Consider the following 16,389-nt stretch of genomic DNA (forward strand, 5'->3'; position numbering starts at 1 on the left):
ATAAGTAACTCTGTAAATATAATAGTACAGTCGTTTCTTTCAAGAGTTGGAACATGCAAATTAAGAATATATATGTTAATGTCAGACAGTTTGAAATAAAATAGTTATTACAGCCAGGGGAACTCCACTGAGTATAAACATCAACGTTTGCTTGGGGAGTATGAGAAAAAGGTTGTTTAAAGCCCTTTAACTCTATAGGGGGAGTTGTTTGAATCATGCTATTTTAAGGCATATTATGGGTCTCAGATATATAAAATTATATAAAAACATGTCTATGATGTGTTTTGCTCAAAATATAAATAGATCATGCATTCTAGCCATGCCTCATATCCCTCTATTCCAGCCCTGTTTAGAGAAACGCGGATTTTGGGTCCTTTGCTTAAAAAAAATAAAGAGGAGGAGGACGAGGAGGTGGAGCTAATGCCTGATCAGAATTCTACCGGAGATTAAGTTAAATTCTGCTGTGATAAAACGCCATCCTGTTCTAAACCACATCATGGATTATTTCTGAAATAGTATGGAGCTCAAATGCTTTTTCTCTTGCGGGTTTATCACAAGGTGAGTTCCTTTTTATATTTCCTGCTTTTTAAACACATGTGCTCTCCAGTACAGGTTAGTGTTAGCGAGGCTTGCTGATACCATATTACGTCCAAAACACGTCAGGCATTGTTTCTGATAGCAACTCTCTGTGGGTCCACCATCCGAAATTACGTCATTTCATTTCATTTCAAACCTTTATTTAGACAGATAAATCCCATTGAGATCATTGATCTCTTTTTCAAGGGAGACCTGCTCAAATAGTTCCACATGAAACATAAAAACATAAATAGAACAATAAAAGGACATCATACAGCATCATTTACATAATTATCCACATAAACAGGTACCTATAGCTTCCGATTGAGTAGCATCCAACCGAGCTTTAAAAACATTTAGTGGCACCAGATTGTTCAGTTTCCATTTAATTTGCAGACTATTCCAAGACAGAGGAGCTGCACATCTAAAAGCTGTCTTCCCTAAGACAGTCCTAGCAGTTGGCACATTTAATAAAACCACAGCATTCGATCTCAGGCAGTAGCCACTTACAATTTTCCGTGAGATCAGGGAGCAGATATAAGATGGAAGTTTCCCTAACATGGCTTTGTATATAAAAATGTACCAGTGACTGAGCCTCCGTACAGTTAGTGAAAGCAAACCAGCCCTTGCATACAGGGTACAGTGATGGGTTAATGCTTTACAGTTTGTCACAAATCTCAGTGCACTGTGATACGCAGCATCTAACTTGACCAGGCAATTGGCAGGTGCATTCATATACATCAAATCACCATAGTCCAGCACAGGTAAAAAGGTCACAGTGACTAGCCTTTTCCTGGCCTCAAGCGAGAAACAGGACTTGTTCCTGTAGAAAAAACCTAGCCTAACCCTCAGCTTTTTAAGCAGGTTATTGACATGACGTTTAAAAGTGAGACAATCATCAAGCCAGATACCAAGGTATTTGTAACAGGTAACCACTTCAAGTTTTATTCCTTGCGTAGTTACAATATCTAAAACAGGCTCTGGTGTCTTTTTAGCTTTAGAAAAGAGCATTACCTTGGTTTTATCCACATTTAAAAGAAGCTTAAGCTCAGAGAGCTGAGTCTGAATAATGTTAAAAACATCCTGTAATTTAACACCAGCCTCCTTAATGGAGGGACCTGCACAGTACAACACGGTATCATCCGCATAAAAATGTAAAGTAGCTTCATCCACATTTTCACCTAAACTGTTGATATATATGGAGAATAAAAGTGGACCTAAAACAGAACCTTGGGGAACACCATTAGCAATGTTTAACCACTCAGAAGACAGCCCATCAAAATGAACACATTGGGACCTTTCAGAGAGGTAGTTCACAAACCACCCTACTGCATAGCTGGACATGCCTATACTGGCTAGCCTCTGCTTTAAAATGCGATGATCGACGGTGTCAAACACTTTTGAAAGGTCAATAAATAGAGCTGCACAACTCTGCTTATTATCTAAAATACTCGCCACATCATTCACCACTTTCATTGTGGCAGTGATGGTGCTATGTTGTTTTCTGAAGCCTGACTGATGTTTAGACAGGATGTCATTTGTACATAAAAACACCTTTACCTGTTCACTCACTAAGCGTTCAAGAACCTTAGCCAGAACTGACAACTTAGAGATTGGCCTATAGTTATTTAATAAGGCCTTTTAGCAAAGGCAGGACATACGCTGACTTCCACAATTTTGGAATTGTGTTAGTGCTGAGGGAGAGGTTCAAAAGAGTAGTGAGAGGTGGAGCAATAAAATCTGCAGCTATCTTTAAAAAGAAAGGTTCTACGTTGTCCGGGCCAGCCGGTTTCTTAGGATCTAACTTGGTTAAAGCTTCACGAACAACATCAACAGTAAAAGGGTTAAAACTAAAAGGGTTTTCCAACACACATTTTTCAGAGTCACATACTGTAGTGTTCACAGAAGCAGAGTTAGTGACAGAATCAAAAAGAGAACCACAGGACACAAAATGCTCATTAAAGCAATTTAGCATAGTGGCCCTGTCCGATATAGTGCCAGATGCTGTGGTAATGCACGGAGGTAGCTCATTACGGATATCGCCGGTGGATAACGATTTAATGGCTTTCCAAAATTTTCCAGGATTATTCAGATTATTTGTGGTTACTGACAGATAGTACTTTGATTTAGCACTTTTCATTTGCGATGTGAAGCTAATCCTTAGCTGCCTAAAACGCAGCCATTCTACCTCTGAGCCTGATTTCCTAGCCTTTGCCCATTCCTTGTTTCTCTCATGAAGGAGACTGGACAGATGAGCAGAAAACCAAGGATTGTCTCGTCCCTTTACTCTAAATGTACGCAGGGGTGCATGTCTATCAATGATCTCCATAAAACCAAGATAAAAATAAGACCATGCGGTTTCTACATCAGCACACAGATCGATGTTACCCCAATCAAAATCAAACAGATCATGCACAAAACCCTGCTCCACAAAATGTTTTTTGTCTCTCTTAATGATAATGCAAGGTTTAACCTTTTGGATCTTAGTGTCCCTAATTGTGGCTACAACACAGTGATCACTCAGATCATTTGAAAATACTCCCACAGATTAATATTTATGGGGAATATTAGTTAAAATGAGATCAATTAGGGAGGATTTATTAGGGGACTTAATGTTAGGGCGAGTAGGACTGTCAACAATCTGAGTAACATTTAAAGAGATACAAAGGTTTTTAAAATCCTCTGACACTGCAGTTAACCAGGCCCAGTTAAAATCTCCAAGTAGCACTATTTCCTTGTAGTCTAGTTGTGATAAACTATTTGCTAGTGAAGACAAGGAGTCTTTGACAGCTGAGGGGGGTCTGTAACAGCCCACCACCATGACCTGTTGACCCTTTGCCACTTCTATATTTATGGCTAAAAATTCAAATTGCTTACTGATCGATTTGGAAACTAATGTGGTTACACTGAACTTATTCTTAACATAAATGGCAACGCCACCACCTTTATTAGGCCGGTCGGTACGATACACATTAAAACCATTTAAGGCAATGTCAGAGGCCAAAATAGATTTGTTTAGCCATGTTTCTGATTAAACAATGACGTCAGCGTCAGTTGAGCTCGCCCAGATACGGACAAAATCTAGTTTACCTAACAGACTGCGCACATTCAAGTGGATGAAACCCAACCCAGACCTAGCTTTAAAATCAGCAGGAGTAGCGATCTGACTACTACTACTGGGCGGACCAGGGTTAGGTTGTACATTTCCTGACAGTAATAACAACAACAAAAAACAGGCATCTTTTCCTCTTAAACGACACACATACATTGGCATCTAATTTAGAAACACCGGAAAAGTCTGCGAGAGTGTGATTTGAGCTTAAGAAGCAGTCCTGAAGAACCATCATCGCAGGAAAACAAAAAAGACAAACATATTTTTGTCAAGGCAACCGGTAATTGTTTGAGTAACACATCCGAACCTTTGCAGGGGATGCCCACTGCGGGTGGCAGAACAGACCTGAATCCAGTAGACTCCTCAGAATGACTAGAGATCTTCTCATAGTCCAAAACAGTTAACAGGCACAGCAGAATCCCGATATGGGCCATTTTCCCAGACCAGCACACAGTATCCGCGATGTTCCTGGAGCAAAATCAGCACAGCAGCAAAGGACAGGCGAAAACAGCAGCGTGGAAGCGCTCCGGTCCCTCCGTGGTATCCCCGGGGTGAAAGCAGGCCTCTGCAACAGCAGAACCAGGACAGGTGGAAAGCAGGCCCCAGCGGTGGTAAAATCCTCCTCCGTACAGCAGCACACGCCCGGTGGAAGCAGGCCAAGCCCGAAGCGTGGATCCACTCCGTCTCTCCGCGACGACTCCGGGGTAAAAACCTCTCCAGTACAGCCGTATTCTACAGGTGGGAGCAGGCCTCCGTAGATCGCAGAATCGCAGGCAGCAACAGGTGGAGCCGCTCCGTCTCTTCACGACGAGCAGGCCTCCGTAAATCGCAGATCGCATGCAGCAACAGGTGGAGCCGCTCCGTTTCTTCGCGACGTCTCCGGAGGAAAAACACCTCACTACAGCCGTACTCGACAGGTGGGAGTAGGCCTCGGCAGATCGCAGACAACTAAAACTACTACTTGTATAAGCAGGGATGGCTAAAAGTTTGTAAGCAGGAGAGCTAGATGCTAACAGATGCCAGATGCTAACAGGTAGTGCGAGCCTATAGAAATTGCGACTGCCTGGTAATATCGGCAGCAAATCTGTATCCGCTCGTTGTACCCCCGTTTTTAAAAGATTTGGGTACGGAGGAAAAGAGAAAGGGTTTTATTTTCTGACGCTACGTGAGTTCCCCGATACAACGGGGATACATATTTATGTATAAAATACATCAAAAAGTGCATTGTGCATGATAGGTCCCCTTTAAATTGAGATATAAGACTTCAGCTTTGAAAATGAAAACAATTTTGGGTTATCAATTTAGAACGTTTAGAAAGTTGCATTCTTGGTAATATAGATGTTAAGATTAAGTTAAGTAACGAAACACCTCATAGTTTGGAAAGTGAAGCCATTGCAGAAGATTTTTATCAAGCAGGGGGCGACAGCACTGGTTGCAAAAACAAGTCAGCTTATTATAAAAGTCTATGAAAACGTCTACTTAGTTCTTCAATTATTACTCCAGTAGACATTGTTTTTACGAGTTTATTGTTTCAGTTGTTAGTTTCAAGTCTTCTTCAATACAGCATGAAGTTGCCATGGTCCATTATGGTCCTATTTACGGTAAAAAATACGATTTACGGGTATCCTTCACGATGTGGTTACATTAGTTGTCCAAATTGTTTGTTTGTGTTTTCGTCTTTTTTTAATAAGATGGCAATGGCCAAATAACAAGATGGCAAAGACGAAAGGACATTTCTTCTTATAGTCTATGGGTTCTGCATCCATTTTGGAACTTTTTTCTGTCGATCTTGATTCATGAATCTAAAGATGTTATGAAAATGCCATGCTGAATCTTTGAAAGGGAACATTGTGATTTTAAGGGGTACATTGATATGCTTTGATGTAAGTGCAGTTTAAAAACCTGACTTCATTAAGTCCTGTATTGGAATAACATTTAATTTCCCATGAATGTACGTATGATGAGGAAACATTGAGGGTGAGGGGCGGAGGGAAGAAATGGGACACAGCGTAAGATGAGTCTGCACCATTTGCATTTCAGCAATAAATTCAGGGTTAGTAGTGAGAGTCACTTGGAGTGGAGGCAAACCACAGCTGCAGTGCGGGTAATTCTGAATGTGTGAAACATGCGCCTTTAAGGACGACTAATAGAAGGTGGTTGGGGTTCAGATAGCTTGCAGAGTTGGCTCTCACTGTCTATAGCCAAAAACAAAGGGGAAGTCTTATCTGAAATAGACTGGTTTAGTGTGAGAAACATTAATTGAAATGTCCACCAACCTTGTTTAATACTCCCAAACCGGGCTGCCTGTACACACACATACATTCACAACAAGAACTTGACAATTCCTCACTTCATCATCTCAGTGTTTGATTTATCTTCTTACTTGGACAACATTTTAAACTCTTAAATAAAGCACACACATTTTGCCGTGACCTATATCATGATAAAAGGAGTTCAGTGAGTAGCAGGTGCCACGCAGTCATTGTGCCAGCAGAGAAAGAGCCGAGTGCTGCTGAGTGCTGCTGCCTGAGCAGGCTGCAGAGAAAGGCCTTGGAGAGGCACTGGGGAGAGAGTGCACCATTCAACTGAATCATCATGGCCATCAATGTAATGAGGGCAGATCGGTCCTGAGCAAAGAAAAGGCAAGGAGGGGGAAGAGGGAGTTGGTTACATGGAGTAATAGTGGGAGGGGGAAGGGGAGGGAAAGCGATGGGACAGAGAGAAAGAAAACAAATTGATATAGAATAAAGCATGAGGAGAAGAAAAAGTTGCAGTTAAAGGGATAATGACTAAGGGACTATAGGAAAACATGGGGACTATTGGGAAATGCTTGACTCAGCTTGGCAAAAACATAACATTTATTTTTCCACCACAGTGCTTACATGAAAACATCAGATGCTGAAATACACAGAGTCAAGTGAAAGGAGGACAACTGCTGGGCACTCAAGACTCTGGCTTTCAAACTATAATCATAAAACAATAGGGAAGGAAGACGAAAGATTGACTATTAGGGAGCACGAAGAAAGGCAGTTAACGAAAGAAAGAACAATTTACCTTATTTATCATTGTACCAGAACAGGGGAAACTATGGACCAGCAAGGGTGTCTCTAATTTCTAAATGTTGTTCATAGCCGGGTCCTGATATTTAATTAAACTGCCATTTCCGTGATTTAGTCCATTAGCTTCTCATTCTCATAACATTTCCAACTCTGTCATTTTCCACCGCAGTGACAACCTGGGCTATTGTTTGCAATCAGAGAAGCTGAACTTCCAAGAGGTCGTTACTCATTTCTGGCATTCGTCTCGGCTCTGTAACAGAAAGTCATAAATTATTTCCCTCACACGTAATCCCAGTGCCAGAGCCGTGTGTCAATCAATTTGGAGACACTCCCGGCCCCCTCACGTCAGTTCCGTCACGTCCGGCCCAGCGGATCATCTATCAGTGGGCGATCGTCCGTTTGGATGGGTACCCTCTGTTATTACCCTCACGTCTTTGGCCCACAGCTGAATCACAATTGCAGAGTCAGTGAAGAGCCAGGAAGCTGAAAGGGCTGAGCCTGGGTAACAAGCTCTGGGGTGGGTAATTAATGCCTCCATTTCCCCGATGGTATTGTCAGGGGGGGATGTGGCATTGATCAGAGTGGGATCAGGCCGGAGGGAAGTGGGCAACAGGCCGAGGGCACCGCAGGGGGGATTAAGTCAGAATGTGGAACAGAAAAAGGGATGGACGGATTGAGAGGTGAACGCTAGAGAGAAAAAGTAGAGAAGGGGGGGAAGGTGGTTCTAATCCTGGCAGAGTTGTTCTTCTACAGATAGGTCTTCCGCTGGGGCCGGCTCCTCTGTCAAAAACCCTTCAGCTCAGAGTGACATTCTCTTGGGCTCTTCTATCAGAATTGTAAAGCAGATACTTCTAGAGGGAGAACAACTCAAAAGCTGCCTTTTATAGATTTAATAGATTTCCATACTTGTTGCTGACAACCTCCACAACCCACTATTCAACATTTCCGCAATAAGATCACAGAAAGGTTGTAGAAGCAAAGTAGCATATGCGCTGTGGTAGGTCATTCAAATGAAAAAACACAACCCCCTGTAATGGTGCGTCACCTTAACAAATGTAATTGCTCACATAACCAGAACTGCACTAGAATAGCAAGAAGTCGGGGAAAAAGCCAATTGACACTGTGAAACAACATAATCCGCACTTTCGTCCACCCTGAGGGACTTGGCCACCACGTGTTAAAGGACGCAGTGCAATATAAGAAAATCTGAAAAAGCCACGAGCCCCACGGGAGTGAGTGGAGTGACCGTGGCAGCCACCATCGCTCTTACTGCCACGTCTTTAGCTGTAGTCTCTGTGACCCTGTCTGTGTTTGCCTGCGAGGCAAAGCCCGTCGCTGTTGACGATAAAACAAACAGACAGCTTCCATTTATACAGTCAGGTGTCATGACAAGGGATAAACAGCCGGCCTGCTTGGGGCCTCTTGAGAAACAGTTACACTAATAGCGGGGGCTATCATCATCCTCATCCTCAAGACCACCCTCGTGATCATCATCATCAAGAGCAGCAATAGCGGTGTTGGCCAGAGCTCCCGGGTGCCTGCTGGGAAGCGGACGAGTACTGACTCTGATTGGACAAAACTCAAGGGCTGCACTGTTTACTTTTCCGGGCTGCATTCATTCGTGTCACTGAATTAATCGAGTAAAAAAAAAGCCAATTGCCAAAAACATTGCTTGGGAAGAGGGGGGCGTGCAGGAAAAAAAGAACATTCACAGAGAGGGAGAGGCGACAGTGGCAAGCATGCAGCGGGAATGACAAGAGCGTTGCTGTCATCGCGAGGGATGAAAAACAGCACCTCACTGACGAGGCGAGGCAGCGGCTGCCTCTTGCGCCAGCGAGGAAGGGGATGCGCAGGGATCACGAACGCAATTATCTTCACGCCAGCTTTGTTGTTTGTCAGAACTGGCACGCGTTAAAAGACTTGGGTGTACTGATTATATGACACCCGGAGAGCCTTTGGGGTGGACAAGAGGCAGCCAGCCGGGAGTCATTACCAAACCAAATAGACTTCTCATTTATTTTTCCGTCGGGGCAAAGCATCAACAGGAATAAACAATGGCTGATAGATACTCAATCACCAAATCCGTGCACCCTTGCAGGGGGTGTTTGTTTTTTTCGGTGAAGATCCAATTACAAAGTCCGGGCATCAAATCACGAGAAATAAGGCTTCACATGTGAGGTGTTTGTGAATCCAAAAAAAGGTTGTCAGGGAACCCTTAGGACAAGGTTCAGAAATAATCTGGTGTCTCAGACTGAAATCACATATGACCACCTGACAGATGGTATAATGTGGGCACAGGGGTTATTTTCTAACAGTGTGAAAATCATCACGCTGGCACATTTCGACATCGCCAGCTGGTCTTTTTCAAAGCATTCCGTCTAATTTAGGCTGGGGGGAAAAGCTATTTTCTTCATTTTGTCATGCCTCTCCAGAGTGTCACTGTCTTGCCCTGAGTGTAAAGCTTTGTGAGAAATTCTGAAAGCTGGTACTTACTAGCGGCTATACCTGTTGACAACCTGCAATCTCCGTGCCAGACATAGACGACCGCCGACACTGGCAGCACACTGCCCACTGTCTGCTGGTCCAGTGCCAAGGTCACACTCTCTGTCAGGGTCCTAACAAGGTGAAAAACCACGGGTGAGAAGTGCTTCCTCTACACATGACTAGATATGCCAAAAAAGCAGAAGGAAAAATCCACACCAGTAACTCCAGGTTTAAAAATCTAAATCTGTGAACAATATCACCAAAATAAACTTCTTAAAAGCTTCATCATGCTTCAGGCGTATACTGTATTCGTACTAACTGGTTTTTGAGCACATTTAGAGGCAAAGCTGTTGATTACAGTCAGTGTTTCGAGATGTACAATGACCATTATGCAATTGTACAATTTGTGGTTAGTTTAAAGGTCGCCTATTGTGCAAAATCCACTTTTTCATGTCTTTTATACAAAAATATGTGTCACGTCAGTGTTAAGAGATTCGTAAGTTTCCGGAAAAAAGTTACTCTCTTTTTGTCCCGATCCATTTATATCAAAACCTGTTCGGAAATAAGCTGATCAGATTTTGGCCACTTTTTTGGGGGGTTGTGCAACCATTAGTAGACAATAACCAACCAAGGTAACACCAACCCACATTATCACCTGAATCTCTCATAGCACCATTGTGTTTGTTTTTTTAACCAATCTTCTTGTAGGGGCGTGGCCAGCAGCAGCTCATTAGCATTTAAAGCTACAGACCCAGAATCAGCACTTTTGAAACACTGCTGAACCAGAGGGGGTAATAGCATGCTACAATGCATGATCTGTTTGTTACTGTTAGCAAACGCTTCAGAGACATGTTTTGTATATATCTGAGACCTATAATATATTGTTAAAAAAGACTATAGATAACCTTTATGTCTTTGCTGCCTCGTTTAAATGTATCTCCGGATGGCAAAATGTGGATTCTATGTTTATGTTTACACATCTTTTTTCATGTGAGTACTTTCCAGATAATCATACTTTGTGTGGGCTTTGCTATTGCTGAACATGAATCACAATCACGGCTATAGTGAATCAACAGGCTTCCAGTCATTCTTATGTGTAATGTAATTTTCATATACTATGCTATAAGATAATTTGGTAGACTGATGGACACATCCCCTTCCACACAACATTTGCTTTAAAGAAAGAAAAAAAAAGATGAATACATTTGCAGGCCTTTCAAAAAGTCGTTTGAATACATGCTTTAGTACCATTCCTGTTTATGACTGGATACGATACTTTCCTCAATACACAATCATTTTTAAGTGCATTTTACGCCAGTTTAATATGTGTTGCAGGGCTGGTAGTAGTAACACTTGATATATAAGCGATATAGAAAGTCTATAACATATTTTTCTTTAGAGACCATTTATGTCTGTACAAAATGAGATGTTCAGATTGGAAAGTGTGGTCTGAATGACAACAGGAAACTGCCATCCATCCATTGGCAGATCGCATAGCTAAAACAGGACTGCAGAAGTTAGGAATTTAAAAAAAAGAGACAAAGAAATGCTTGAAAACATTCTCACTTACATTACATCAGTGGTTCTCAAACGTTTTCTGTCAGGCCCCCCTTTGGAGAAAAAAAAAAGTCGGGCCCCCCCAACACAAATAGTCAGGCTCAGTGGCGGCGCCAGAGATTTATTTTGGGGGTTCTGTGGGGTAGCTTGACGTTTCATAGAGGGTGCTCAAACATTTAGGGTTTCCCATTAATGTACCGAATTCTCTACTGCAACATTCCCCACGCAAATACACAATGTACCCGCAACTGTTACAATGAAGGCACGATAATCAGCTCACGGCATATAGGTGTAAGCAGGGGTAAAGTGCTATTTTTATAGGTGGTGTGTGGACCTCACATAGGGGGGTCCGGGGGCAAGCTCCCTCGGGAAGATATTTTTTTCAATCTTGAAGTTAAAAGCATCAATCTGGTGCACTTTGAGAGCAAAATTACGAGATCTATGGATACATCTCTCAACACAACAGAACTGTTAACAGATTTACTTTTTCTTTATGGATATTTTACAAATCACTCCCCTTTTAAACTTTATTCTTGTTTTACTGTCATATAGTATTTCATAGCTGTTTTTCATTTATTCTCTTATTTTTTTTAAACAATAATGATCATATAAATGTGTGCCTCGGAAATAATTGTTTACATTAATGGTGACCAAAACGTTTGAGACCCACTGAGATAACACTGAGAGAGTCCTTTAGTTCACTGACGGCCCGTCTACACTACAGGCGTCAACAAATGCTTTCAACGCTTCGCCCATTCATTTGAATGGGGTGACGTAGGATATTTTCAAACTTCGCCGAACTGCATTGTGGGTAGCATGGCAAGGCGTTGCAAGCATCGCGAGCGTCTATCGGCGTCAAAAGTTGAACAATGTTCAACTTTTGAGGCTCGATGCATGCTCGAAGCTGGCGTCAGGCAATGAAATCCCGTTTATGCAAATCTGACAGTACAAGCGCTAGCCAATCAAACCGCGTGTATGCTGGGAGAGACTACGCAGGTCATTTCCTCATATTCAAAAAAATGGAGGGAAAATTCATTATAGCGGTAGTGAATCACCCGGTGCTGTATGATCAGTCTCTGTTCATCTACCAGGATACAAACCGGAGGAGCGAGGCATGGAGGGAGGTGGCAGAGACAGTGGGTGAATCTGGTAGGTTTTCGCCTGTTTGGGGATTTTATATCCAGTTTACTTCGTTTTAACATTGCTATTGCTTTGTATGTCGGGGGCGGGAGATTCATGTGATTGGTTGTTGGTCGCGTTGCTCGCAAAAAATTGCCAAGCCTCAGACACGCCCAGCTTCAAGCTTTTTCGACGCCTGTAGTGTAGACGGGCCTTACGTCTCTCAGTCTGACAGGAGAGGACTCTCCTCCACTTTGTTGTTGAAAAAACTCCTTATATCCGTTAGCGTAGCTCGCTAGCACCAGAAGCTAACAACAACCATCCATGCCCGTCGCCGTGGGAGGGCCATTTGACATTCTTGCCCTCCCACAATAAACACGATTTTTATTATTTATAAAAATGTAAAAATATATTAAAATATTTCAAATTGCCATATTAAAACATCAGCTGCAATTCAGGACATGAAGAAGGCAGCGTCTGCATAGCATATAGGCTAATGGAGATGCAGTTATTTCCAGCATTCTTTATTTACCATTCATTCAAGTATGTGATGCCTTTTATCTGCTAATGTACAGGAGGAAGAGTGATACACTGTCTGTCTAGTTGGCTTACATTACAGTTAAAGTTTACAGCCTAAAAAAAATGGAGCATTTTTCCCCCTTATATTCATTTTTATGTCAATTTGCACATTTCATGGTGACGCTCAGCCTCTCCCCTTAACTCCTAACAGTCATCATCATGGTGACGCTCAGCCTCTCCCCTTAACTCCTAACAGTCATCATCATGTCAACCACAACACAGAGAAATACTGATAGAAATATGTGTGTAGTTGTTGATACATTGCTGACAGAGGGAACTATGAATACAGATTTAAGAAATATCAGTTTTTGAGCATGTCATACGCATGTTTTGTCTTGACTATACAACTATATTATAATAAAATAATATAGTATTTATATTATTGAATTGATTATGATTATTATTATTAGTAGAAGTTGTTTATTTGCATTAATTATATTTTAATCTTTTTGAGGCTATTGGCAGGAAATACAGACGTATTCACCTGTAAACGCATACTGAACGGCATACATGCACATTTACCTCACTGCATAAAAAAGTGTTGATAATAATACACTGTAAAACTTAATAAGTTGTGGTAACTTAGAAAAAGTATGCAAACTCGTTGCCTCACAATAAGTAACTTAACTTAACTTAGAATGGTGAGTATGAACAACTTGTGTATTCTAAGTGTGCTTCAATTAATTTTGAGAAGTACAGCTGACACAAACCTTTTAAGTTATGTAAACTTATGTAAACTAAGTTATGTAAACTTATGTAAACTAAGTTAGGCCAACTTATGTAAACTAAGTTATGTAAACTTAAAAGGCATTAACCTATTTTTTTTTATTTGTGTGAACTCAATGAATAAATTAAACGCTACTTAAATATACAAATCACCAGAACTTAACCCTTTTAAATTCTACTAACTCGTAATTTCTAAGGTTTACTATTAAATTAAACAAACTAATTCCTGCTAACTAAGATAATTGTACTACAACAAATCTCTAAACACGTTGTGTAAACTCCAACAATCTCCAAAAATAATGCATTAAAAACACAAATTGATTCAATTGCAATATAACATTTATTTTCAAGTGCCAACAAACAGTGCTTTTTAAGTACTCAAAACCCTTATCTTAATAAAAACAGCAGTGCACAACACACCAATTGTAAAAATAAAAAATATATAATGACCACTATGAAGAAGAGTACATTGTACTTTGCTCTCAACAATTGACAGAGTTATAACAGTTTCCCCAGAGTAACAAACTTTTGTCATAACATTTAACGGTGCAACTTTTTCAAGTGCCAAGTTCTATCTGATAGTTGATGACTATCTTGACTAAGGTCTAATCGAGTAGAGCGTTTCTCAAAGTTAATAGTTTAGGTGAGAGAGCTTTGGTTCCTAGTCCAAGCATCACTGTTTGAACGAACCTCAGAGTATTTGCCATGCATTTTGGGTGATCTAAATGCAAAGCATATATCAGGCCAAATAACAGGCCTGTGGAAAGTTTTTGTCTTTTCCATGACAATACCTCCCTCAAGCACAATGTCAGTGGAGATGGGTTCGAGGTGGATTGAGCTTGGACCCTCCTGAGGACTGTCTTCGCTAAGAACAGTCAGCACACCAACAGTGACGGATGATGGGGCCTCATCTCTCGTTGTATCCTGCAAAGAAAAACACGTTATTTAGACTATCATCGCTACCTATTAGAGTAGGTCTTCCTATGAAAACATTCATGTTGCATTTGCATTAAAGTCTTTGCTAAAAAATGTAGCTGAAGTACACACTCAAACTGCGTTGTAACATTATATCCAAAAAGGTTCTGTAAATGTGGTGTGAGGAAACTAATGCTATGGATGCAAATACAGCTAGGAACATACATTTATTTTACACCTCATTTCTAATCTAGACTCCTGGTCATGGAATTTAGTGTACAGTATTTTGAACACACCAAATTAAATCTTTTGGTTGCAAGTTTGTGTAAATAGGGGATATGACTTTTCAATAAATGCAAACCAAACAGTTTTTTTGTGTTCAAGTACTTACAAAGCATGTCTTGAAGAAATCCTTGGAGTCGTCGCCAAGAACAATCGGAATGCCTTTGAGGACAACAGAGCGCTGTTCAGTCACGTCCGGTGTCTAATGATAGAGATAAAGAAGATAAAGGTTAAATGATAAACTCACAAGATGAAACATTTTGGCCTTTTCCATCTTTTGGAGGGGTTGTTTTAATTATTTTAGAAGTCTTTTGAAGTAGTACCATATCGTCATCAATGTATGTGACAAAAAGTTGCTAAGTTATATTACTTACCGGCCAGTTGATGCTCTGCAGTTTCTGTCCCACCGATCCTTTTTTTGACTTGAACAGTTGGATGAAACGTGGGGTGTGCTGGCCCAGAGCCTCAAAGAAGTCTACCTCGAGGTTCCGACTGGTAATCCGATTAAATTTGGCAAATACCTGAAAAAGTAGAGAAGGGGGTGGGGTAGGAGATGGAAAGCCAGCACATTAGGAAGACATTAGTTTAAATCATAACAATTGTGCAAGCAGGCAACCACTATGGCTTAGATAGAAAGGCAGGGTACACGTCTAGCCCACAACAATATAATATTGTATGCTGAGATTTCAGGCCGCTATAATTAATATAATATTGTTTTGATTTATTGCTGCAACGTTTTGTTTACTAATTGATTAGTCGATCAAAAATTTAGAATAATAATATTTGCCAAATGTTATGATAATGAAAAATGAGCAGAACTTACAGGTCCACTGCATCGAAGGTTTTCGATCTGCTTGGCAAATCTGAAAATCAAGAACGACAAACCAATAAAAATAATCAAACATCACATATACAGCAATTTAGAAACGACAGTGTTGTATTTACCTGATTTAAAATGCAAAACGTGTATTATGAAATAAGTGAAAGTGAGAAGAGGACTAAATTGCATCCATGCTATTGTTGTGATCAAATTCTAGTGATGTTAAAGGGCCTATGTCATGGCCATTTCCACAGATCATAATTCCATTGTTGAGGTCTACTAGAATAGATTTATATTGTATATTGAATTTCACTCTGTCCTAAACGCCTTGTTGGAGCTCCCCCCCCTCCCTGTGAGCCCAGTGTGCTCTGATTGGTCGGGACGTTGAGAAGCTCCCAGCTGCAGTCTGAGCTGCAGTCTGAGCTGCAGTGTGCGCTCCGTGGCGGTGTGGTTTTCTGATTGGCGATACACACCTAAACACAGCCAAACTCATCCTGAGCACACACAAACACTCACAGCCGAAGTAAAAACAATAAGTGTGGCTTGATATTGAGTAAGAAAAAGGTTGATAAACGCTGTGAGATTCCAACTCGTCTGTCAGCGCTCACGGAGCTCTATGCACGTCAAGGCTCTGGGTGGGGCAACTGGGTGTTCACACGTCATAACGGCCAGGAAGAAAAAATTGGAAAATTAGAAATCTCCAACGAGGCGTTTTGGGGAGGTATTTTCTGTGTTAGAGTTTTACTCGCTACAGGGTGTACTTTAAGGGTTTGTGACTCTGCAGACCGTTTACATGCAGAAAAATCTTCATAACACACAAGGGGACGGGTAAGAACCGGAAAAGCATGACATGGGCCCTTTAACATAAAGCTCTTACGCCGCTGCTCATAGAAAAAATACAAACGATCAGAGGAATTGTGTAGTGTGTAAAAATACCTTTTACTGCTGTGATCATGGAATGTGTGGAGTTGCCACCATCTGTTAAAGCCTGAATGGGGAAGAATAAAACATTTGAAAGCAGATATTTCTAACAAAAACATAGACATTTAATCGATTATAGCAAAGATTGCAAACATGACAAATCATCACCACATTTTTGTAATATGGCTTAGCCTTTAAATCACAAAACCTGGATATTACAACCATCAAATACATATTAT

At 41.1% G+C, this 16,389-nt stretch overlaps 1 protein-coding gene across 1 annotated transcript; it reads right to left on the reverse strand.

Moving 5' to 3' along the window:
- Positions 1-13,570: 13,570 nt before the first annotated feature.
- Positions 13,571-16,275, reverse strand: LOC117545417. Its single transcript, XM_034215175.1, has 5 exons — positions 16,166-16,275; positions 15,233-15,272; positions 14,784-14,930; positions 14,519-14,611; positions 13,571-14,136 (listed from the first exon to the last, which is right to left on the reverse strand). The coding sequence occupies exons 1-5, from the start codon at positions 16,273-16,275 to the stop codon at positions 13,852-13,854; spliced, it is 675 nt and encodes a 224-aa protein (XP_034071066.1). The 3' UTR covers positions 13,571-13,851.
- Positions 16,276-16,389: the final 114 nt, after the last annotated feature.

The sequence above is a fragment of the Gymnodraco acuticeps genome, unplaced genomic scaffold (genome assembly GCF_902827175.1).
Source record: "Gymnodraco acuticeps unplaced genomic scaffold, fGymAcu1.1, whole genome shotgun sequence".
Lineage (NCBI taxonomy): Eukaryota > Metazoa > Chordata > Actinopteri > Perciformes > Bathydraconidae > Gymnodraco > Gymnodraco acuticeps.

Coding starts and splice junctions, on each gene's coding strand:
- LOC117545417 (XM_034215175.1), bottom strand. CDS start 16,275: ATGTCTATGTTTTTGTTAGAAATATCTGCTTTCAAATGTTTTATTCTT. Junction 15,273..16,165: donor CATGATCACAGCAGTAAAAG/GTATTTTTACAC, acceptor CTTGATTTTCAG/ATTTGCCAAGCAGATCGAAA. Junction 14,931..15,232: donor ACCTTCGATGCAGTGGACCT/GTAAGTTCTGCT, acceptor CTACTTTTTCAG/GTATTTGCCAAATTTAATCG.